The 26,214-nt window shown below is 42.3% G+C and overlaps 1 protein-coding gene across 4 annotated transcripts in view; it reads right to left on the bottom strand.

The window, feature by feature from the left end:
• Window positions 1-4,216, bottom strand: part of DYNC1I1 (dynein cytoplasmic 1 intermediate chain 1) — a 179,318-nt gene extending 175,102 nt beyond the window's left edge. For all 4 annotated transcript variants that reach the window (XM_059818411.1, XM_059818412.1, XM_059818413.1 and 1 more), the window contains exons 1-2: window positions 4,109-4,216; window positions 1,429-1,543 (exon numbers count right to left, since the gene is read on the bottom strand). In XM_059818411.1, coding sequence (XP_059674394.1) covers window positions 1,429-1,543; window positions 4,109-4,216 — 223 coding nt within the window. The remainder of the gene's footprint in view (window positions 1-1,428; window positions 1,544-4,108) is intronic.
• Window positions 4,217-26,214: the final 21,998 nt, after the last annotated feature.

Below are 26,214 nucleotides of genomic sequence, written 5' to 3'. Positions count from 1 at the left end.
TATGTGAAGGCAGAATTAAAGCCTCCTTTGTATATTAATTGTGAGTGTATATACAGGGAATGAAAGAGGACAAAATACTATTGTTTAACTAAAATGAATCATCTTACATGTGACTTTTCATGTTCTTTTGATAGTATCAAACACAAAATAATTAACTAAGATAAAATTTGGTAATTTGCAACACGAATATATGTGTTTAGTTAATAACATGATAAGGAAATATATCACCATTTTTAGATAAAAATGAGTATTTTAAATGCTAGAACACTAACAATATATATGATTTTATAATATCACGATATAATTTACAAAACATATTTTATAATACATAAAAATAACCTAACCATTACTTGTCAGACAATTCTTCTGAGAAGTGGCATTTAAAAGCTTCAGTCACTATATCATAACTTATAAAAATAGTAACTTTTCTCAATAAATGTTGGTTGATGCAAGTTATGAATTGAAATCCCAATTCAGAATGTCACAATCTACTTGCATAGGCACCCAAGCATCTGTTAAGGTGCTTTCGTAAATCAAAGCTTCAGTATTTTGTCAAATTTGGAGTTTTTCCTAAATATTACAGGCAAGAATATCTAGGGGCAAAATCCTAGATTCAGCCCCAATTAATTTAATGACAAGGCTTGGTACCTCCAGAGGGGCCAATATTTCAGCTAAAATAGTGACAGTGATTCTGGATTCAAGGGACGAGAAAGCGGAGGAAGGAAGGAAGGAAGGAAGGAACTAAGGAAATTTCTCACTTTAGGGTCACCCAATAGGTGAGACAGAACTTAATCAAGGTAACCAATATTCAGATACTATAAACTTTGCCACATGTATTTTTAAACTGAGGACTTCAGATTCTAGAACTGAAACACCAAAACCAAAAAAGAGATTGAGCACATGAAACCAGACCTAAAATCTACAATAATGATCTGATGATAAGCTTTTTGCTAGCTGTGATTTGTCTTTTTATTTCCCTTCTCCAATTTTGCTTGACTTTAAAAGAAAATCAATGGGAGTTTCCACATGACTATGCTCCTCCTTCCTTAGCAAATGCTTAATCTGAATTTTTGAAACTAAACTTGGGGCTAATGAAGTACAGCATTTATAATATTATTTTGTGGGTCATCAGATAGATGTGAGAGAAGATAAAACAGTCCATCAGAAAAGAAATCATTGCTGGTATGCAGAACCAACCTGCATTATGTTCACAAAAATTTCTTGAAGAAATGAAACAGATGTTTTTGGCAGTGACAAGTATTCAAAATGCCATGAGCTGGTATATGTGAATGGTATGGCAGGCATTCAAACAGAAGAGTTCACTTCACTAATACAGCCCAAAATCAAAAAAGCCAAGCATGCTTTAATAGAAAGAATGCATTCATTGTGGTAGAGCTGAATGCTTTACAGTGTGCTTCTCTTAAATACCTAGAGGTGGTTCTGGGGATATACCAATGCTCTGTAACAAAGCTTCTGTCTCTCTTCTTTTGCGGTCTAGGTCAGAATCTTCCTGAGCTGGCTCCTTCTTTTGCTGTAGATCAGCCTGAGTTAAAACAAAACAAAACAGAAAAGTTTCATCCACATATAATCAGCTCTAGCAATTAAGTGTGTGGAAAATATTTATATGTACCACTGCTTAGGTACACTTTGAAATTCACTTAGATATGTTTAGTTAATTTATAGCTTGGATAATTTATACTCTATATATCAGTAAGAATATTTTTCACAGAATCACAGAATAACTAAGGTTGGAAAAGACCTGTAAGATCATCAAGTCCAACCATTACAAAAAAAAAAAAAAAAAGAATTTTTTTTCCCTGAATGCATGGGAAAACTGATCTTTGCAAACATATTTGCAAGGATTTTTACAGCACACTGATGGACTTCTGCCTTTCACACATCAGATGCAATTTATTCAGCTAAGATAAAAGCTGACCATAGAATAACAGATATCATTACCCTGAATAAAAATGTCCCCTTCCTACTTACTCAAGGATCAAGAAATAAAATTCCCTTGGACTTCAGTGATGTAGCCTAAGGGCTTACATTTGGTCCCAAGCACTTGTTGGCAATAAAAATACTTTCTCATAAACGTCAACATCTAACAGGAGCAAAAGAAAGGACTAACGTGTCTAGAAGAGGATTTTGGCCGCTCTGGGCACTAACAGCCAAAACTAATGGTCCACTGGTCTACTGGGACCTAGAAACAGTAGGAGCAACATCTGCGTTAGCCAGTATCCCTTACATTTGGCTCATCATTCCCCAATTTAGTAAGATGGAAGAAAAGCACCAATACCCCAGCCTAGTGGTTAGAGCACTCCCTTGAAAGAAACAGGCTTGCAGCCCTTCCCCCAAGCAGATGAGGGAACTGAACCCATGTCCCACTTTGTAGTCTAGTGCAGTAACCAGTAATGCAAGTAAAACAAAATGCAAGTGGTCATGTCTATCATTTTATCATGTCTTAAATACAGCAATCCCAGCATCGTTCTTACAGAGAATGTCTGGCGGCATTTGCCTCTATACTTTGGATCCTAAGGTTGCTTTTAAATCTGCTGATCCTATCTAACCTCCACACAGAGAGGTTTTCCTTTCTGCTGAAGCCAGCGTGTGGGGCACAGGGGGCTCGCACAGTGCCTCAGCCTGGTGTTGATGTTGGTGCAGGCGCAACAGAAAACCTTGAAGTTCAGAAGCATCCCCATGTTCTCCAATTTGGACATGGCCAGGACGCAGAAGAACATTGCTTTCACAGACAATGACAAAGTTCAGGCATATTCCTGTGCTCAGCTCTTCCCATGAGCTAGCCTGAAGTATCTCACAGTACGTGGGGTTTTAGACAACTCTTCTGCACCAGTGTACATGGCTAAGCACCTAAGTGAATGTTAGAATTCACTCCTGGAGGCCATCAGGCATACCAGTGCACCTCATTTACGGTGCCACTGTTAGGCACCACGGCGTAATCTGTAGAGCTGGGTGTCCTGAGCTGGATCTAGCTATCAGGGCCAACGGAAACTTCCAACCACCACAAGATCTCCACGAGGCATAAAAAATCAGAGGCAGGGGTCAAAGGAAAGGACTTAATAGCTTCCTTGAGCCATTAGCTTGGCTCCCTTCCTCCTAATTCATTAACAGGCTAGGAATGAACACTGAAAATGTTAACATTTAAAGTTCTGCTTACAGAGGACTCCCTTAGTGTCTCCAGGAGCCTCACTGGGGGGTGTTCTGGTAATAGCACAAAAATGGCTCAAATGAAAAGATTAAAAAGACAGCCAAAACTGGAACGCTGATTTCTTGGATCACATCACACTTCCACAGTAATTCCATGAAATTCATGTACAATATTAAAGTGTCATTTTAAAAGGAAACTGGTTATTAGTAAAGGATAACAGGTGCTTTAAACTATGGTAAGTGTTGACATTTGAAGGAAAGGAAACATAATCACTTAATGCTTCTCTGACTTTTTGCATGAAAATGAATATCCTCTCCCTGTCAATTCTCACCTCTGTTCCACTAAGTGACTGAATAAAAAGAAGTACAAATCCCTTAATGAAAAACCTAATGCATATCGTCAAGGACAAATAAACTAATATGTCAATCAAACTTTAACAGAACTGAAAGATGCACCCATGCCAGACGATGAAAATGCAATAGCAATTATGTTTTACTTTACTGGAGAATAATAATTGTAAATCTGTTATCTTAGCTAGTAATCAAACTAGTCTTCAGAGTACAAAAATACATATTTAGATTGTAATGGCTTGAAAAAAATGTAAGCCCTCTTTCTGTTTTTCCCCACTCTCCACTCCCTTCCATTGAAGGAGAGCCCAGGAAAAAGCATTGTGGCAAATCAATTTTTCTTTCTACACACACATACACATCATGTTGTCTAAACTGCTGTCATCTGACAGTGTGTTGGTTTTAAAAGCAATTCCCTCACCCCAACTTTCTTGACTAAAAATAAGCATTTTGATTTTAAGGTTAGACTGATGTGGGTTTGAGGATCTCATTCCACATGACAGACATTTTGGGGTATACAATACTGAGATGTCAAAACCTCAGCAAGCCCCTTCTGCAAGTATGAGCTATTTAAAAGGTGCTTTTGCATATTTACCTCTTTCTTCTTCCTTTCTTCCTCCTTCCGTTTCTTTTCTTCTCTTATCTGAGCCAAACGCTGCTTTTTGCGCTCAAGTTCTGCTTTTAAATCGCTTTTGTCTGACATTTTGACTCTGCTGGAAACAAAATTATGGAAACGGAGGTGAAAACAGAGTTAAATGTTTTCCTTATTTATTGAAAAAAGACACTTAATTATATAAAAAATAGTGCTTCTAAAATTGCTACAAATACATTTCTGTATAAATGCTGGCCCTTGGACTACACTGACATTGTAGAAAGCAGGGTATTTGTTTCACAATTTTTATTTCAGCAGCTCTGCCAGACTGTAGGACCCAGATGGTACGAGTACCACAGTATGATAGCATGAGAACTAGATCTGCCCCAAACAGCCCCATATACCTTAGACAAGTAACAATTTCACTCGCGAAAACTGGAAACATGATAGCTTTTGCTTCTGCATGTGCCTTGAATGGCTGCCATCCCAGGATCCCCTCCCGTTCCACTGGTACAGCCCCATGCAGACCACCAGCTGTGTCTCAGTATCCTTCACATATTCATCCCTCTGGGGAGCACCCTCACCAAGCTACGGGCTATCCTGTACAGGAACCTCCTCCACCCTTTCCATGGAAAGCTGGGCCATTCCCCCAAAAAGCCTGCAGACAGGGCACAAAACTCAGCAACCCAGCAAACCTGAGCTTCTCTTTAACAAAGCGGCACGTTGCTCTGCCAACAGTCTCTGCTCAGATCGTCTTTCCAAGAGGCAGGAGATGTGCCTAATATTCCTGATTTGACTCCAGTCAAGCAAACTTGGCAAAAGCATTTCTTCTTAGCTACTAAAAGATCCCCCTGCCATTTAGTCTTAAAGACAGTTCTCTGTAGGACAGTGATATGAAGCCACATACCCTCTGTGTTTTGAATATCTCTCAACCTATGCTGCTGTTATGTGAGCATTGAAAATGAAAAGTAAAGAGATATAAAGTCACATCACATAGAAACAGAGCCAGATCTCTAAAGAGCACATGAAACCAATCTTTTTCTACAGTTTTTAAACCCTATCAGTGTTGCACAAATCCATGACTTAAGTCACAGATAATTTATTTATTTTCTAACATCATCATCATTATGAGCTGTCATCTAACTGTGTCAATACTGATTTTCTTATTAGCACTTACTGATTTTCTTATTAGCACTTTACTTCAAAGTCACTCCTGATTAATATAGGCATTCCTGAAAAGAGTTAACTGTGCCTTTCCCATTAATTCACACATCACTGACCACATCCACCACTGCAACCCAGAATCAATCAGATCAATGGCAGTGCCACGTATACGCAAAGGAAGTCTACTGTTTGCTTGATGCATGGGAAATTTAAATGGCAATTCTCTGTTAACAGTAATGAGAACTACACCCATATTCCTGCCTGGGTGGATGGATGGCTAGAGAGTAGATCTACATGCTAAAAATTATATGGCACTTTCTCTCATCATAAATTCCTCTGCAGTCATCAGCTTCCTCCTCAAAATGATAAAAGCACAGTTAGCCCATGATATGGAGGATATTGCCAACAAAATGTCACCTGCACATTAAATGCAACCTTGGCTCCAAATGCTTTGTTGTCTTTGCAAGCATTTTCCTTTAATGAAAGAAAAGAATAAAACATGGACTCTAAGAGGAAACAATTCAATGAAAATGGCAGGCATAAGAGCAGCAGGAGGGATACCAGAGGGGCCAACACACCTGTATCTGTGTGTGGACCACACCACGGATGCTAACATTTCCCAGTCAAACTCCCAGCTGAAGCCCACCAGCAGGAGTTACACCAGTCCGGCTCAAACCGTCACAGATTCTGCACTTAGTTCAGCAGAGCTGCCTGTCCTGGCAAGGTACCCTGCAGTCCTTTCAAGGCCTGGGGACTCCCGGTTCAATCCACAACAACCCACAGTAAACGATATAGCTAGGAAGGACATTAAACTGCTAACAAACTGGACCTCTGCGTGCACTGGCTGTATGCGGAGAACCATCATTTCTTTATTCCTCCATCACTCTGGTCCTATTCATGATACCATTTTCAGTTTCAGTTTGAGAAAGAGAAATCAAAACTGTCAGAAATATTGCATTTGATATGAAGAAAACTAAGCAGTAGCACCTTAAACAACATTAATCTGTGTGATCAGTTGACGTCAGCGAGCTATTTTTTACATAAGCAATGCCCGGAGAAGAAAACAAGCTTTTTAATGGCAGTGCAGGTAGTATTTTGCCTACCAATCTGCTAAGGATTTGTGGGTCTCTGTCAGATATGGCTGAAATCACATTTAACGTCATTTTCCTGATCTGTTGCACATGTTTGAATTCTCATTGTGAAGATTACCCTCAGAGCCCTTTGGACTAGAGTGAGTTTTTGCATCCTTTAGTTCTGCAGTTTGGCAACAGAGAGCAAGCTCCTGTTTCTATGCAAAAAATATGCAAATGCGTTTTAAGGCTCATGACAGAAACCCTGAGGGTTTGGCATCCCTTTCAAGCTGTTTGTCAGATATCAATGAATGGCTTTCTAAAAATTTGTTCCCTTAACGTCAGGGAAGCTAACTAGCTTTTTCCCCGATTTGAGCATCAATGGTTTAGTGCCTGGCCCCTTCTTTACAATGCTCCAGTCAGAGTGATCAAATCCTATTATAACTTTGCCCTATTTTTAACAGAACAGATCTTACATACAACAAAGATGATGTATTAAATTTCCTTCAAAGAATGTTGCCAGAGCTGAGTTATAGAAAGAAATGAATCTCAAGTTACTTTCATCCTGCGTATATTATAGACATGCCTTAGCCCCCCCAAACAGCTTACCAACCTTCAAACTGGCTATTTACAATTTTAGCACAAATTGAACACCAAGGGTATGTAACCACCTTTCTCAGATGTCAGCAAGTCAGCAGTGAGCAATGAGGCAAGCGTACTCGTCACTCTACTTGGCATTTACCATGGAGTTAACACTCTGTATTCATCACTGGGAACAAATTTCTAATAATTGCCATTATGAGTGCCAAAAAGCATGCCACACCAAGAGAGAGAATGGCAAACAGTAAAAACGATTTACTTTTAACATTCTCTGCGGGGCAGAATGACAGCCCAAGGCTTATGTACGACCTAATCTTCTGCAGCCTGGGAGAAGGCATTGGTCAGAGGGAAAGAGTAAGGAGCACATTTTGTAGTGAAGCAATTAACTCACCTATCTGGGAGAGGGAACACACAGGAACAAACACACTGAACATTGCATTAAATGTAGAAATAGCTCTCATAGCAGGGCAGCAGCCTTGGGCTCCCCTCTTCAAGGGAGGTGCATAATCTTACATCAATTTTTATTTTGTTCGGCCCAGGTTACTGTCAAGTGACACAGTTTTAAAAGGAGAGAGTCCTCCCACCCCAGAAGAGCTTACCACCCCACGTGCTAACATAGGTTCTTGAGATGTAGCAGGATACGTGGATGTGAACCACCTTGCACAGAGAACACTCGCCTGCAGTCCTAAAACTCCGAGGAAATTCTCCTTTCTTTGAGCTACTGCAGAAATGAGCCTGCTCCTCTTGGCATGACTTTTAATGAAACGGACTGTTCTATTTCAAGAGATCAGTTTTCCCCATATGCCTTAAATATGCCTCAGAGTCCCCTCTTAGGCTTGGAAATACAGCCAATTCCACTTACCCATCAAAGGGCCACCAGACCCACCAGGATGGCAGCCACCCGGGCACCTGCAAATGCCCGGGCTGAGGCTTCTGAGAACTGTGTTCTGGGACTTCACCATCTACTGGGCCTATCTCACTAAGTCTGGATGCCCAGACCATCACTGCAGGTAAAATCGAAAGAGTCTGGGTATCCTAGGATGTGATTCCACTTCTCCTAAAGCAGATGTCTAAAAGCAGTTAAGATTAAGCATGCCCCAAAGCCACCAGTTCCTCTCCAATGATAACAGAGGGCCCTAGGTGATCAGTTCAGTTCTAGAAATCTCCATTGTAAATGTCTCAGATTGGGTGAGAAGAATCCTGTCCTTAATATGCTCCCAGCAGTTCCTTTTGTCTTGTCAGTGTATAAAACAAGATCTTTGAAAGACCATTTACATTAATCTTAAAACAATAATGGTGTTTGCACAAACTTCTCTGCTGTACAGAACATATGCAGAACTACTCCACTAAGCTTATCACACAGATAGTAACATCTCACGACCATTTCATTAGTGGCAGTGGTAAGCATGTAAGCGTGGAAGATGCAAACAACAGCATTTCACCCTCGACTGGACTAAAAGCCATGCAAGTACTTTTACAGGTACAAGCCAATAGGCTTATTACAGTTTTATAATAAGCTACAAGGTATTTATCAATGAATAATCAGTATCACAATTTCTAAGCAAGTATTTTTTCGAACCAGTTATATGAGCGCTTAACAGCAGAAACAGTCACAGGCATCTATAAAGGTTTACTACAATTGCAGAACTAATAAATTGATACTTGCCAGAGTAATAAACCCACAGAGTTACACAGGTATGAAGAGTGACAACACATGTATGTAGCTTGGACTAAATGTAAGAAAAAATAAGTGCACAATGTATAATGAATAAAATAAAAATAAAGACAAAGAAAATGATGACAGTGCACACTTTTTATAAGCAGAAAAAGAAAATAAGATGTAACATCTCCCTCCTCTTAAAGCCTCTTCTTTATAGCTCCTAGAATAGCATCTTGTCTGTATGCTATCACTGAGCTCATCGAAAAAGAAACCTAAGTTTCCAAATCTGGTAGGAGATAAAAAAGCCTACAGATTTTATTGCTTTTTGGTGTTTGGGGGATTTTTACATGCTGTTCATTCAGTAGGCTGCACTAGAGTAGAACTATATTCACCACTTCATGAGCCTCAAAGTCTTTCCTGTTTTGTGACTTCTTACGCTGTCCCTTTCATTATTATCTCCATTGCAATTACCAAAGGGGTTCATTAAATACTGTTACATATGGTATTAGTCATCTTATATAACTAATCATAAGTAATTGATTCATTAATATACTTTTCTAAAATACATAGACAGCATCTAGTACTTGTAGATGCCGTACATGTATTATTCATATGTCTTCATAAAGAGCCAGTTACTCTTGAGTCCAAAACTGCAAAATGTCTTTAGTTTGAAAGGCAAAGGAAGTTGCACAATAAAATTGATTACTCAGTGATTTTTGCTTTTAAAGAATGGGTTTGTAGAGTGGGAGTACTATTACTATTGAAACTGTTACATATGGAGCTTCCTACTGGAAAAAATGATTAATTTCTATTATGTACCATATTTGTCTCTATTTTGTACAAGCTAACACATTCCCTACAGTTAGGAATATTATACATTTTTACAACAGAAAAAATTCCCACGGGATCTACCTATGACTTTTACAAGTGTAAAGTGTGCATGAAAAGTATGAAATTGTACAAAGCAGATAAACATCTTTGGTCTGCAAGAAAACAGAGAGAGCTGTTACCCTAGCATAAATGCATTCTAATCCATGGTATTAATTTGAAAATAATGTTTGAAACACACTTTGCTAAATAGGCATATCAATGTTTACAAGATCACGACAATAGGCAAATATTTGCAACTGCAAAAACTTAGCATTTGCAGTATTTTAAGGAATCTCCTGTGTGATGAATTCAGTGAAACACTAAGTAAAATTGGAGAGACTAAGTATTTTTTTCTGCATACCCTTGAGGCAAAATAGTCAGGCTTTTTACACTGCATCTGTATATTTATCCATAAATAAAAATGGCTGGTAAGTGTTAGATTTCAGGGAATGTACCATTTTTATCCTTCAGCTTCTGAACATTTCTAGCAGATGGGCAAAGGTCTTGTACTTTGTTCTGTAAAGGTTTACAAATCACAGCATCCAGAGATTTGATTCTGTGCTTCCTCCTGGTTGCCATGCAACAGGTCAGTGCATCTCTAGCCTATTTATTTTGAGGCTGACAGGGTGTAAGATATGTACTCACAACTGCTCAATTATACATCCCTTACAATCTATTACCATTTAATCTTTTCACTCTTGTTCTTCCACAATGGCCCTTCTACAAAATGAACTCACTTACAGCAGAATTATAGGGTCCCTACAAAGCAGCATATGAGCTAAGCTCCACTATTGCCCATTCTTCCGGCACCAGGTGTAGTGTCAATGAAGCATCACCTTCTCATCATCCCATTCTCTCATGCCCCCTTAGCCTCTTAAATTTACCATGACTTTTCCAATTCCAACAAGCATAGCTCCGTGGAAGAGCCATCAAGGTTGAAGAGAACAAGCTGCTGGCAACAACTCACTGGAGATAAGTAAGAAACACACGACATTCCAGCTAGGATTAGAATGAATTTAAGTAGTACATACTAACAGGTCACTCTAGCAAAGCTGCTGCACATATCCCACCAAATATCCCTCCACAGAACTGACTGCATGTATCACCTCAAAGAAAACTAGATTTTAAATAGGTCTTTTCAAGTCTCTTGGATGTTCCCTCAATAAGCATTACATTAATAAGTGCAGTTATAACTGCTCAGTGATCTCAGTTGTGGTGCTGGGAGATGATCCTCAGTGATGCAGCCAATACTCATTTCTATCTCCTCAGGATCTGACTCAGCAATCATGCCCCAGATATGAAGAGCAGATGTTTTTAACAAAACAACTAATTGCACACCTGGCAACATTTTGATCTTGTAGAATACAAGATTTCTAGGTATTCTTGGTCAGCTCGCTCTCTATCAGCTTCTGTTTTTGTTATCTTTTACTGTTTTGCTGCAGTAAAATTGAGGGCTCCCTATGTGGCTCCGCATATGGCTGGGAATGGACTTACCGCTATTCTGAATCTTTGTGACTCTACATTCCCCACATATTAACTGGCCTTACCAGTTTTGCTATGTTATCTTCTGTGAATTTCCCAGCTTGCTTCAGAGAGGAACTGCAGGACCTAGCAGGATAGTTTAAAAACCGCTTTCTGACATTCAAAGAGAACCAAATGCAAGCTATAAATTGACAAGATTTTAGAGATGGGTAACATGAGAGAGATGATAGAATCTAATCCTGAAGCTGCAGGTCACTTATCTAGAAGAAAAAGAGCCTTGTATTTCATGTTTCTGATTTCAATTTCTTTTGTACGTACTTCTTATATAATGTTCAGATTTCAATGATATCTGCTGCTATCACAGAATAGAGCCCAGAACTGGACACAGTACTCCAGATGCGGCCTCACCAGGGCAGAGTAGAGGATAACCTCCCTCGACCTGCTAGCCACACTCTTCTTGATGCACCCCAGGATGCCATTGGCCTTCTTGGCCCCAAGGGCACATTGCTGGCTCATGGTCATCCTGTTGTCCACCAGGACTCCCAGGTCCCTTTCCACAGAGCTGCTCTCCAGCAGGTCAGCCCCTAACCTGTACTGATGCATGGGGTTATTCCACCCCAGGTGCAGTACCCTACACTTGCTTTTCTTGAATTTCATAAGGTTCCTCTCTGCCCTATCATTGATATCACCACTTCTTCAAAACATATATAAAATATCTGGTTCATCATAACAGTACCAAAGTGCCTCCCAGGAGCATATTTAGTGACTTACTAAGACTAATGTAGAATTTCATTTCAAGATGTATGCTAGTCTCTCCTGAAGTGGAACCAAGACTCATTTTTTCCATCTTGCAAACATTTCAGACATTAAAACATGTACTTCCACTCCTTATGGGGGGGTAAAACTGACTCCGACTTTGCTACCCTCCTCCTGAGATAACCCTAGTGGTATATGGCCAGCAAACTGATACTTAAAGCCGTTTGCCCAAACATGAAAAATGCATGTTGTAGTGTCTGCTTCTTAACCCAGTTATGACAACTGCCAGACAGACATCAAAGAACAAGCTATGCTGCTGACATACAGGTTTTGCTGGAAGACTTACCCGGATATCGTTTATTTCTTAAAACAAAAATATGCTTTGTTTTGTGAATGATGTTTATCAGGATGTAATCAGGCTAAAATATTGCACATTGATTTCATCTCTAACGTCAATACACCTAAAGATTTAGAAAGTAGGGAAGAGCCCTGGCTGTAACAGATATGCAGAATATCTCATATGAGTTCTCATCATTTTTAAGGAAACAAAGCGGAAGAAACAACGCTACCATTCCCCTTGTACTTCCCAGGGCTTCTTCCGCTGTAGTAAGAAAGCAACATGAATGATCAGAGCTAGCCTTAGCCAGTCATCCCTGTTGATCCATGTAAGTGGAAAAGGATATGCTAAGATAAAAAGGCAAGATGATAAATGCAGATGTCTAACGGCATAATTTAAAGGACATATAAAGAACTGCAAAGAATGTGAATACGAGAGAGGACTGAGAACCAGGAAGTCTATGTCTTCTATTTATCTTCTCTGTGGTTAAAGTACTCCACCCCAATGGGAGAAACATGGTTGGGGGGGGGTGGGGGTGGGGGTGTTTGTGTTTTGGTTTGGTTTTTTAGGGTTTTGGGTTTTTTTGACTTGAGAGGACTGAAACCCACCTCCCTCGGGTGACTGCTGACTAACGGGTGAGAAAGACTAGAGGAATGGAGACTGCATTCTTAACCATTGAAGCTATTTTCTATTAATTTCTTTTCAGCAAAGATTCATTGGACCAGGAGAAGCAGATGCAAGAGAGTGAACATTAGTCCCTAACTGAGGCCCCTGGGTTCTAGTCTTTGATTCAGGGTTAGTTTATATTATACACAATGACTGACTAGTTTAAAATACAATGCTGTATTTAGCACCTGGAGCCCAAGACTCCTCTTTCTTGCTGGGTGCTTGAAGCAAAGCGCTGAAGAGTCCTTTCTCTTTTTCCTACATGTTCTGTCACGCCTAAAGAATCTTTAATACTTTAGACTTATGTGGAGCAGCTTCAGTGGGAAAGACTGGGAGGGTGCCTACTGCAGAGTAGCTTGCTGATTAGAGCATAGATGAAGGCAAAAATCTCTTTAAGCAAAGGCAAAAATTACCTGAGACTCCTTTACCTTAGGTGAGTCCTGTTAAAACCAGGGTGCACTAAAAGAGGGAGTGCACCTTGGCATGGAGCGCACTGTCTGACAGATGGGCTCATGAAATACAAACTAGATGAAGCAGCCTAGAAGAAACAGACAGCAGACACCCAGGCTGTAGGCTCTGGGGGTTCAAGGATGAGAACATATCCAGAAGCAGAACTCTTTAAGATGAAAAAGGAAGGTTTTAGAGATTTCATGTGCTTCAAGAGCCAGGGGAGAGTGAAGAAGAGATTTTTGAGGATTGCAATTTGGGATTCTGTTTCTATACCATTTTGTCAGTCTACATTTACCTGAGCTTCCCAGGCACCATAAGAACTTCAAGTCTGGGAAATTCAGGTGTCCCAGGTTCAAGATGTGGGCATGCTTTGCACCTTAATCACAGCTTCCTACCAAGGCAAGGCTGGCTGCACATGAACTCCTCTCTCCCACGCACACACATACCTCTCAAGCACCCTAGTTTCCACAGAGAAGAAACTCTGGCAAATGGGCTGACTGAGAGCAGAAGCAAACAAGTCCTCAGCCTGAATGATGGGGCAATCGCATCTCTGGAGCACACTGCAGGACTCCTCCAGAAGTAAGCCTCTGTGCACAACTTACTGTGCCAGGACCTCGGCTCCAGAATTTGAGCCCAGGACACCAGTTAGATGCCACCAGTTCTCTTCAGATGAGGAACCCAATGCTATAGATATTTTTGGAAAATAAATCAACTTTTACTAGTGGTTCTCAAAATATGGGACCACTGGTGGGCGACAAGGCAATCAGAAATGGTCCATGTCTGGTTTCCAGACACATTAAACTGTAAAACGCATAGGCTTATTGGTTCCAACAGAAAGTCTTGAGGATTAAGAGGGTAACATAGTTTAAAAAGTCTACAAATCATTGCAATATCACAAGAGAGAATGCAGGCGTGAGTAATACAGTCAGCCCTTTAGCAGAAATGGACATTATGTGATATGAGAAAGCACAAGCAGCCTTATTGCTTTACAGACATGTACAGTATTTTAAGAAAAATAATACTAAAAATGGGAGGCCACTAATTTTAATTATACTTGCACCTAATTCTTCACTTTGTTTAGTGAGATCAGAAACTTTCTTGGGAAGAACTTGTAATTAAACTTTAAGAATTAAACTTTAAGCTGTTTCATTAAAAGTTTACTGAATCAACACTGAGGAGACATGATCTTCACTTAAATACTTTAAAATCAATACTGGTATTGACTAATACTGCATTAGATTATAATTTTGTTCAAAAAGACTCATATGTTTGTATGTCGATGTGGTGGCTGTCTATAGTTTTTTATTTCCCTGTCCTGTGATTCATTGATAGATAAACAATAAAAACCAATAAATGTTATGTTCATAAAGGAAGGGCTGCTGTAAAAGGCGGGGAGAACAACAGTTAGTAAGCTTGCAACATCTTTTTTTTTCCATCTTAGCTCCTTCCGGAGAATATAATTTACCATCATCTTTTGAGTTCTATGCTTTAAACACATGGGAAAAAACCTAAAGCTGTATATTTTACAATTATCAGATAAAAATAGTGCTGAATTTGCACAGGGTGTTTTTAATATATTTGCTGAGGCCCAGAAAGGCTGCGAAACTAGGCTTTCCTCTGTTTTCTTGCTATTTATCAACTTTCTGTGAAAAAGAAAATATTGTGGGAAATAATGGGACAGTTTTCCCACGGGCTTTTTCAGTACAAACAGAGAATGGCATCACTGTTTTTTTGTCACCAGTACAATACCCTCCTATCCCATCAGCACAATTTTTTTTGTATTATTATTACTACTATGGAGATAGTGAAAGGCAGGAATACGACATTCACAGGCTTTGCCAAATGCAGCAGATTACGTACATGAATAGCTAACTGCACACTAGGGGGTATGATTTAGGTCAAATTTCTTTTTTCTTTCCAAAAGGTTATAGATTTGTAAGCCATTCATTGTTTAATGCACCACACAGCTTACACCCAAACATATATATAACAGGAATCATCTTTTGTCTGTTTTTTCCAGAAGTAATTTGTGTTCCTAGGCAATGAAGACTGGCAGAAGTTGATAATCTGGAGCAAACTGCTGTGGGTGCGTAACAAAGCTCGATGAGCAGTCAGAGATGAAAAAGGACAAAGAAAATAAGAAATCATTTAGGGGCAAATTGAGATCTGAAATCCTTCAAGATTATGCTACAAATCACTTTCTGGTTCAGCAACTACTCAAAATGTAACTAGAAACAAACTGATGAAAAAATCCAATGATGTCATATGACTTTGAATAGTGTGATTAATGAAAATGGTGATTCTTTTATATTACTTAAAGAGAAGACAAACATGTATTATGAAGCAAGTCACATGAGTTTGTATAGTCCCCCAACTTTGTTTGTGCTGTGAGAATCAGAGAAGAAATTCTTTTAAATGCTCAGTCAGTGGAACAGTCCTTAAACAAGGACAGACAGGTTCAAATACAAGGAACCATATTAGATAGCAGTCTGTTTTGTTTTTTTTTTTTTTTCCCTGTGACCCTGTTTCGTTAAATATTTTAATTTCTGAAAATATACAATAGCAATTATTTGAAATGTCTTTGCCCCAATTACCAAGTGACCTGGTAACTGCTCTGATCCTAACAGTGGTGGCCTAATGTGCAAAACACGAAACAAGGGCATGCCTTGAATAGTATGGATTTAATACTGCTGTCTGTGCACTTTAAAAGCTAAGATCTGTGTTAATGGATACAGAACGGAAAAGCTGAACAGTTTAAAGCAAGAGAGATCCATATTTTCCCTGCATGTGGTCTAGGACCTACAGTGATTAACTTTCAATCCTAACATAGCATAGTTCGGGGGGACAGCTTTTTCTGTCAAATTCAGCCTGAAAATATTAGAATCAAGCATTACAGAATCACAGAATCACAGAACCACAGAACCACAGAATGATAGGGGTTGGAAGGGACCTCTGGAGATCATCTAGTCCAACCCCTCTGCCAGAGCAGGTTCACCCAGAGCAGATTGCACAGGAATGCGTCCAGGCGAGTTTTGAATATCTCCAGAGAAGGAGACTCCACAACCTCTCTGGGCAGCCTGTTCCAGTGCTCTGCCACCCTCAAAGGAAAGAAGTTCCTCCTCATGTTTAGATGGAACTTCCTATGATCAAGTTTGTGCCCGTTACCTCTCGTCCTGTCACTGGCCACCACTGAGAAAAGACTGGCCCCATCCTCCTGGCACCCACCCCTTAAGTATTTATAAGCATTGATAAGATCCCCCCTTAGTCTGCTCTTCTCCAGACTACAAAGACCCAAGTCCCTCAGCCTTTCCTCATAAGAAAGGTGTTCCAGTCCCCTAATCATCTTCGTAGCCCTTTGCTGTACCCTCTCCAGCAGCTCCCTGTCCTTCTTGAACTGGGGAGCCCAGAACTGGACACACTACTCCAGATGCGGCCTCACCAGGGCAGAGTAGAGGGGGAGGATAACCTCCCTCGACCTGCTAGCCACACTCTTCTTGATGCAAGAATTAGAAAAGGCTTGAAGATATTGATACAAATAGATACACAATATATCCTGCATTATACTTATTTATATTTAATCATACTAGGCAGTTTTGCATCTTTGCCTTACAACTCCCCATTGTTTGAACACAAAACACACCGTGTCTTTCTGCTGGACTGAACTGAAAAATGACTAACTGAGGAGCAGGATTTGGAATTACTTGTACCACACTGCAGATGGAGGGAGAAAAGAACAAGAAACTAAAACCAGTTCTGTCCCAGGGAGAGAAGATAAAAGGGAAGACCAGTGAGGAGGGAACGTGGCATTAAGACTAGTATCAAGGAAGAGAGAAAAGGATAAGCCTCAGAGCATGATAGCAAGATGGAAAGGAAATGTGAAGAGGAGATCTCACTGGAAACAAAAAGCTATGTCCTTAAAAGATTACCTCTGTAATTGTTTTCTCCTTAGTGGCAGTAAATGAGCCCTCTTCCTCTGCTGAATTACTCTTTCGTTATTCCAGGGCCAAGCAGGGACAGTCAGCCAGCACCTGGGGAATACACAAGGCAGGACTGCACTGCTCCAGAAGGGCTCCAGGGAGGTTTGTTCATCAGGTTGATGTAACCTGTCTCTCCAAGTCAGGGAAGCTGATCCACATGCATGGGAGCAGTGTTAAACATGAAAATAGGATAACATGTACTTTTACTCTAAGATTAACAGCCAAGAATCACAAGAGTCATTTGAGCAGGTATCTGCACACAGGTCAAAGCAGCAGTTACACAGGACCTCATCCAAATTCTGTTAAGTCAATGCAAAGACTCCTGTTGGCTTCAACAGGGTTTGGAGATGTCTCATGGCTTTCAAACAATGTACATAGCGGACTCCTGCCATCACTCTAAAGGCTAGATTCACCACCAGAGAAGTCACAGAGAAACTCCTATTACTGTCAGCAGTGATAGGGCTGAGTCCTCCGCCCTTAAAACTTCAGCAGGGAGTCATGGTGTGCTGCCCACAAAACACTTCCAGAACTGTCATTCCTGCACTGAGCCTTCTGCTGCTGCAGTGCACTCCTGGACACTCACCGCAACTCTTTTGCCTCAAACGGGAAAACAAAAAGTGCTGAAGAAGCACAGTAAAAAAACCCGAGGGGGTATAGTTTTAAGCTCAGACGGAGTCGGGATGTGATAGCTCTCACAGATGATCAGAGGTGTCTTGTCTATGAGATCTAGCGGCTCCCACATCAGTCTGCTTCACAGCTTCCTGCAGCTCCTGCCATCTGCCTGGAAGTAGCCATTTCCCAGAAAAGTTGGCAAGACGATGCCACCTAAAATGAACAGTATTGGGGGAGCAAGCTCATGTATACTGCCTTATTTTGAGTGCTTGCAGATGGCCAAGTAAACAACAGCTCCCAATGTCATGTCTAACTAAACAGAGCTAGCACAGTTTTAGATGGATAATTACCAAGTGGCAAAAGGGACATACTGTGTCTATCCGAGATTTAGACTGAGCCAGGGTCTCAGGCTGCCACTGCAGCTTTTCAGACACTTTTTTCCAGATATTTAAAATTTTCTGGTTTTTAAGCAGTATCATTCCTGCATTACCATTTCTGCCTGCTTATATAGGTCAGTTGAGTGGAAGACCATGCAACCCCTCATCTGGAAAGCAAGCCCCCTTATGGACACATAAATGTGTATTCACCTGTATAACTTGTGTTGCTTGGATGAACTAAAATAAGCTGCACTGGCAAAAGCACAGTTTTACTAATACAAGATGCATCTGTACTAAGGGCACTTTGCCAGCATACTCCATCAGTATTCCTGCTGGAAAGCGTCCCTTTTACATGCAGACTACAACTCCAGTCATTATGGTTTGTTTCATTTAAAGTTTTTAAAATAAAAATATGAAAATATCAGATGAGTATTGCACTGAGTTCATGATGTCTGCCTACAGCTGCAGAAAGCCTGAGACCACAACTCTGCAGACAGGAATTTCCTCATGCACCTCAGTGAGGATTTCAGTGTTAGCTCCCTCTAACTTCCCTGCAAATTAAAGCCCATGGGTAGGACAGGGAGGATCTTTCTATTAACATCCCACCACCACCTCCAAGTAGAGGCTCCTTTTGGCACTAGGCATCAGTGACTCTGAAAGATTCCTAATTACTACTTCTGTTGTTGGTCCAAACAATCCAAAGGAGCTCAACAGGGCACTCGAGGCATAGGACTAGTTAAGGCGTAGCACTAGTTAATAAGCCTGAGTAGTCCTAGAGACCATGACCATATTTTAAACCTCTGTGAGAAAAGTCAGGTTTGAGGAGCTGAAAGATCCCACATGATTACCTGAATCATTAGCAGGAGTTGGTGAAGCTTTGAAAAACAGCAAGACCTATAGAAACGCTTATGTTTTCCTGTTCCGCTCCCTTATCTTTTTCCCTCCCAGCCCACTTCACCTCATTGTCCAGTATCCTGCAATGGTGAGACCTCTACCACAACCCATCGCGTCCAGCACTATCTAGTATTCCCTCTCTCTTCTTGCAGATTGAAAAACTGATGGCAGCAACGAAGGATTCTTGAAACCTGTCTTACAAAAGAGAAGGAGACCGAGACACTTGATCTGTTAATTTATTTGAAAATAAAGCTGGTAAGTTCTTGCTGCATCATTTAGAGTACCTACACTGAAGACAGCTGCTCAAGCAATGCTTTTATCTATGGGAGACGACATAACAGGAACCAGGAACCTGAAGCTGGAAAAACACGAACTGGAAAACAAACAAATGCATTTCAATAATAAAAAAAACCAGTCACTGAAAGGCATCACAAAGGAGGGCAGCTCACTGCCCTTCCTCCTGTAGAAAGAGCTGGAAGGTCAGCTTCTTAATTGAATATCTGTAGGGTACAAAAGAGTATTTGCCTGACTATTCTTTGACTAGCCAGATTTCCAAATTCTCAGTAATCACTGCATGCGTAGGGTGTGGTTTACTGCTGCTCCTTTAAAGATTCCTCTCTTAAACTGTGGATAAGGCAGCATTGCAGTTAATGCATTTTTAGGGTAGACTAATTTGAGGCAGAGGTGTTCAGAGCTGGGAGAAATCTAGCTAATCCAACCCTAAACAATCTCTTGGACCTCCACATACTTGGCCCTCAGAAGTCTTTCATATGTCAAGGAAGAAGACAGCAAGTCCTAATTCTCAAAATAGTCTGTGAACAGAGAAGAAGGTGCAGAAAGGGCAAGACATTTTATATTTTCATGGACTACAAATGGATGGTTTTGGGAAAACAAAATGAAGCAGAGGATGGTTATCAGAGAGAGCACTCCCAGGGGCAAAGACCTGGGTGCAGCCTCAGGGTTTGTGTTGAGGAAACCCATTCTTGCTGAGAAATGCTACACAGAATTTATAGGAGGAATTTTATCCACCTTCACTGAGTGTGGAGACTGTTACTAGTGATGTCCTCTCAAATGGAAAAAAAGTAAAAAGAGGAACTTAAAATTATCAGAAAACATATAACTTCTTCTCATTAACTTAGCAAGAACAAATGAGGCACTTCAACAAAGCACATTGGTAGTAACAGAAATTAAATTCCTCGATGGCTCTGATAATACCATCTATCAGGAGATAGATGGTCCCGGGATTCGGATTTCCATTCTGCAACAGGTTTTGCAGCACTGTGCTTCATGATATTTAGAGCCATTTCAGAGGTAATTTAATGTCCTCATGCAGAAGCAAAGAGCTGACAAAACCCTTAATGTCAGGATAAATTACCAGGTGCAAGTGCCAAAGCCACGTGCCAATTTCATGTCAGGTCTTTCCATCTCATCCCCCCTATAATAACAGGTTAGATATTGCTTGGTCTGCTGAGAATCCTTATTTTATATGTATTTATAGTTGAAATTTGTACTTTCTGTCAATGCCAATATTGACAGACAAACATACTTTGTTCTGGTCAGTAGGACAGGGGCTTTGTCTAGGAAATAGCTAGGGGCCTTATGCTCTCTGCTGACCCAGGGGGATTCCCAGGGCGACGTAACCATAATAACATCCTTTTGAAAATGTATTTCAGTGGACTACTAGTGAAAAAGGCCTCTCATTGCTTCCCTCACCCTTTTAGGCAATTACCTTAGGAAGGGGAAAGATCTAATTCTCGGTCTGCTGTCGTCGTGGACCTGAGTAAATCCGCTGTTGCTCACGCTGTGCAAAAAATTAAGGAGGGGAAACTTTTTCCCACCCCCCCTTTGCTTTAAGCAGCTCGGCGCTGAGACACAAGCCGGGGAGCCTGCGGCAGTCCCTGGCGCCGGAGCGGGACGGCGAAGGGGCCGTGCCGGTGCGGGTGCGGGTGCCGGGAGGAGCCCCAGGGACTGCAGCAGGTGCCGCTGAGGCCGGAGGGGCTCACCGCAGCCCTCCCCGCCCGCTCCCTCCCTGGAGACGAGCCGCCGGGGTGGAAAAGCCCACCTCCCGGCGAGGGCCGGCCGATTCCTGCGGGGCAGCCGGGGGATGCCCGCTAACCCAGCCCGGGCCGGGGGTCCGGGGAGCCTCCGGCGGCCGCGCCGAGGCTCCGCGGCCGATGCGCATCCCGAGGGGCGCCCCCCCGCCCGCCTCTTCCGCCGGGCCCCCAAGGGGGGGCCCCGCTCGCCCCCTCAGGCACGGCACGTCCCGGCCCCGCCACCCCCCGCGGGTGCCTTACCTCCGCCGGCGCCCGGGCGATGCGGAGAGACCCCCGGCGCCGCGCAGCCCTCACCGAGCCCCGGCCGCCGGGGGAGCGGAGGGACACCCCGCTGCCCGAACGGCTGCTCCCCGCGGCGCTGCGCCGCGCCGTGCCGTGCCGTGCCGTGCCGCCCGCCGCTGCAGCAGGACCGCCGCCGGCAGCTGAATGTGCTGTCTCACGCTGGACAGGCTCCTCCCGAGAGCTGCTGCTGCTGCCGCCTTCCTCCTCCTCCTCCTCTTCCTCCGCCGGCGCGCCCCCAGCAGCGGCACCCCCCGCCGCCGCCCGGCAGCCCAGCAGTGCCCGGCGGGGCCGGGGCGGGGCCGCGGGGGCCGCGGGGCAGGTGGCGGCGGCGGGGCCTCCTGGAGGGGGGCGACGCCCCGCCCGGGGCTCCGCCGGACCTCGATCCCCGCGCCTGCCCCCCCAACGACTCCGCCCTGAAGCGGGCTCCGCCGGCTGCTCCGAGGACGCCCCTCTGTCACCCCTGGGTGTCACCCCCACTTTGGCGCAGGCTGCCCCCCGCTGCGGCAGCCTAGCTGGCAGCGCCTCGCAGCCTGGCTCTCAGCCCCACAAGGGCACATCAGACCAGCCCCACAGCAGCCTAGCCCACGCCCGCCACCACTTCCACAGCATCCTAGCCACCGTCCCCGTGGCAGCAGCCATCAGCCCCACAATGGCTTAGCCAGCACCCTCAAAGGTGCCTAGATATCCCCCCATGCCAGCCTCACCGCCACCCCACGGCAGCCCAGCCATCAGCCCCCTAATAGCCTGGCCATCAGCCCTATTGTAGCCTGGCACAGCGGGCTCCTGCTGAGGCCCTGTCCCTTTGGAGAAGAACAGGGAGAGCTGCAGAGCAAGTGAACTATACCCAGCTTTCATGGTTACACGAGGGCACGTTTGCCCTAAGGCAGAGGTTTTGTTTTGTCCCTGTTTCTTCACACCACTCCTGTGGGGACAGGTACCAGAGAGGAGGGCCAGACTCCTAGCAGCACACCTCCGCCTCTCCCTGCACCAACATGTCCATCTCCTGGGGGAGAGCGGCCAAGCAGAGCTGTTGGAGGTAGTCCATGTTCCTGAGGGTAACATCCATCTCTGGTGTAGATAACCCAGCTTTCCTCTCCTTCTTATTGCATTCAAGTCTGTTGCCCCCACACAGCAGGAAAACACGCACTCTTTGGTACCATGGTTTGTTCTTTAAAAACGTGATGTCCTGGACATGTGACTCACTGCTCTCCAGACCTCTGGTCCAAGAGAGCGGGACAGGTATCCTTCTGAAATCTGTCCCCGGAGCCACGTTTGGTTTGGTTTGGTTTGGTGAGAAGCGCCAACTCCAGCCTGTCATTCCAGGTCCAGGGCCTCTCCTAGGAAGAGCGCAGTATACCCAGACCGCTGAAAAGCCACCAAGGATTCACATCACCTCCAGTTCCTGCCAGACCCAGCTGGACTGCACCTGGCCAGGAGACAAAGAGCCCCAAGAACAACAATCGCATCCATTGCGGGTGAGGACACAGTGGTGAAATAATGGTTTCTCAATTTAATTGGAATTGAAGCAGGAAAGATTCACATCTTGCTCTCCTGGAAGATTCCTTAAAGAGCAACATCTTCTGCTTGTGCAGACTGGGGCATGTGGAAAAGAGCTCGTTGGTTTAAATGCACGATTTGGAAAGTTTTGAGTTTGGGGCACGCAGTTTGGAACTCTTTATTAAAATAAGGCCCTTTCAAAATCAGATACTCAAAACTGAGCTTCAGAATCTGCTGCTTGCTTTTGGAAGTGCTGGCCTTGGTCTCAGCTTTAGCATAAATCCCATGGGGTTTGTTTAGGTTTCTTTGGATTGCGCGTCATTTGCAAATTCCCTGCAAACTCAGCGGATTCCTTTAAATTGTCCCTGACTGGTTTCTAAGAGGGCTTTGGGGTCATTCCGTATTCCTGAATTGACAGATCAGACTGGTTCTCCATGGTGCCTGATGAGGTTCTGCTATTGTTAACATGCTATCATATGTATATAATCATGATGCCGTGGTATCGCATTGTACGACGATATCAGGCACGCTGACGTATGTCATAAATAAGTCTTCAAAGCTTGTTCAGTCCTATATTTTTTGTTACAAAGTAATGGTATTTTATGTCCTAACAATAACTCACATAGGACATTTTTAAAATAACACTGTAAACCCCAGTTCAGTGGGACACAATTTTGATATTTGTTACATTCACATTTGCCAGAGGTGATCTGCTCTTTTTAAAGTATAAAAATAAAGCACGAGAATGGAAATGTCAAGGAAAAACTGTAAAAAACTCCTTATGAAACATAATAACAGATCTCGTCAAAATTATTACAGAGTAATGGGGAATCCTATACAGAAGATTTTGGAAAGAACTTCAGTGGCCAGAGGAGTATAAGAAATACACAATTTCTTCTCAGAATCACCTGTTGTAAGGAAATTTGGAGAGAAGTGAGCCTTGCTCTATATTCTTAATAGGTGATTGTAGGACTGACAAACTTCGGGAACACAAGAAAAATACACACAAGCAGCCCAGTTAAGGAGTTCTCTGAAGGAATAATTAATTTCCCTGCATGTGATGCTCTGTTCTCTTTGACCTCATTCTCACCATTGTCTTCTCCAATCTTCCACAGCAAAAGCTCTCACCATTTTTGTGGATTTCTTGTTCTAGGGATGCAAATTATATTATCACTAATTTTACAAGACAGGGATAAAATCTTTATGTTCCAAGAAGATATTATTATATTCATTTTTACAAAAAAATCATTATGGTCAATAATGTCTTTTTAACAGCATTTCATGGAAAACATCCAGTCATTTCAGTATACCACAGGATGTGTACTAATTTTACATTTTCCCATTAAACACAAATCTATAATATTATCCCACTCATTATATTCTGCCAGTAGGCATTATCTGATTATGTATCTGTCTTAATTATCAGGTGAATGCGCAGTAGGGCAGAGTTAAGATTATTTTCAGAACTTCAAAGTTCTCACTCTGTGAATTCGGAAAGTAGTTATTGTAGCCTCAAATTGCTTTATTAGATCAACAGAGGGCAAACCGGTCAGCAATTGCGCACATCTGCCGAGCCGCTGCCTCTCCGGCAGAGGTCAGTTGTACATGGACACACAGCAGCCACGCTGTCATCTAAAGAGAAATCAAAGGGTAAGGGGAAGTTCAGGGCTCATCACAGCCCATGGATTGTGCGGAAAAAAGGCTATTGATAAAAATACAGAAATTCAATGTTTGCCTGTCTCCCCTCTTCTATCTTACAGACACACATGTAAAATTTAGAGGTTTCTGTGGACCTTAATTAGTGCAATATGTGGTTGATTACTAGATTTGAAAAGTTCAAGGGAAAACAATTTGACATAATTTCTTTTTTGAAGTTACTTTAAAGTTGTTCACATGTAAGTTATTAATGAAGGTTGGCATAAGTTGCTCTGACAAACCAATAACCATTTATGATGCAACATGAGACAAATAATTAGTAGTGCATTGCATTTCCCTGCCTTAGGCACTAGCAACTCCTACTTCACAAAAGGGCAGTAATAAATAAGCAAACCCTCTTGAAAGTTTGTGCCACTGCAAGATTAAAAATGAATTTCAAAGCAGACATTTCTAAGGCTTAATGGAAACGGCAGCACTTTTTAGATACTTTGCATTATAGACTTCACCTGGCCTCTGCAAATAACAGAGAATGTTACAAAATGCCTTCTGCCTTTTCAAACGCAACGATTTAAACAAAGGATCAAAAGGCAGAATGAAAAATGAAAGCAAGCTTTAGAAAAAGTGTGGGATATCACTTCTGAAGTCAGGTTTATTGTTATGGTGGTAAAGTCACTATAGGGCACAATTCCTCATGGCTTTAGAAATATTTTCTTCACAAATAAAGTAGTTAGTCTTGGAAGAAATACATGAGTGGTTACTTGGTTATGAAAAAGTTAACCAGAAAGTATTGGACACCTTTTTTTACTGCTTGCTAAAAACAGTTAGTTCTCCAGGCAGATCATTGAGTTGAAATTTCTGCAAGCCTGAATATCCACAATAGGTGCAAAAATATAAATGAAGATCTTAAATGTATCTGGTACACAGTCACCAATAATTCCTCTGACAATTGATTTGCTATTGGTAGATCTCCAGTTCCAAGATCTTTGCACAATTCCATGCAGAAAGCTAAAAAAAGCATGTATCTTAAAGAGGACAAATTATTTCTCAGAAAGAAATGGCAAAAATAAGAGATGTGGTACACAAGTAGAAGGTAAAGGGAGGTCTGTGGCAGATAGGTGAGTTCCATGTCGCTCCGGATTTGAGTTGCTCTTCAAAGATACTGCAGCTGTATGCTCTTAGAAACAATTATTTTAGTGACAGACTTTTTCCTAAGCCTCTTTTCTTGCTTTGTTCCTCACATTCCTACAACATGGTCACCAAAGGGATTAGTTAGAAGGCCAGGAAATAACAGTTCCAATAAAGTTCTATGGGACCATGGGTAGGTACCTGAGGGACTTAGAAGATATGAGGTACTGGTTTCAGGATTTGCAAATCAGCCCTGTTGCAGTTGCCTACACGATACCTGGAGTGTCCAGGGAAGGAGTAGCAAGGCTGCGGTAGTATATTTTGTTTTTACTGCTATTCAGGCAACAGAAAAGGAAATGAAGGAGGGCCAAGAACACGCTGGCACTTGCAAGAGAGAAAAATGTGTCCATGTTAAAAAGAACAGCATTTGACACATCCATTTGGATCTGGTGCATTTTTTTTTTTTTTTTTTCAGAAAGCCTCAGGTCCATCCTTGCTGCTCATACAGCTAGCACTCTGTAGCCCTGACTTGTCCCCTCTGACAGGTTCACTTCACCTTGAAAACTCTCCCAGTTTTTTT

The sequence above is a fragment of the Gavia stellata genome, chromosome 6 (assembly GCF_030936135.1).
Source record: "Gavia stellata isolate bGavSte3 chromosome 6, bGavSte3.hap2, whole genome shotgun sequence".
Lineage (NCBI taxonomy): Eukaryota > Metazoa > Chordata > Aves > Gaviiformes > Gaviidae > Gavia > Gavia stellata.
Note: the sequence above shows the minus strand (reverse complement) of the source record. Positions and strands in the feature narration are given on the sequence as shown.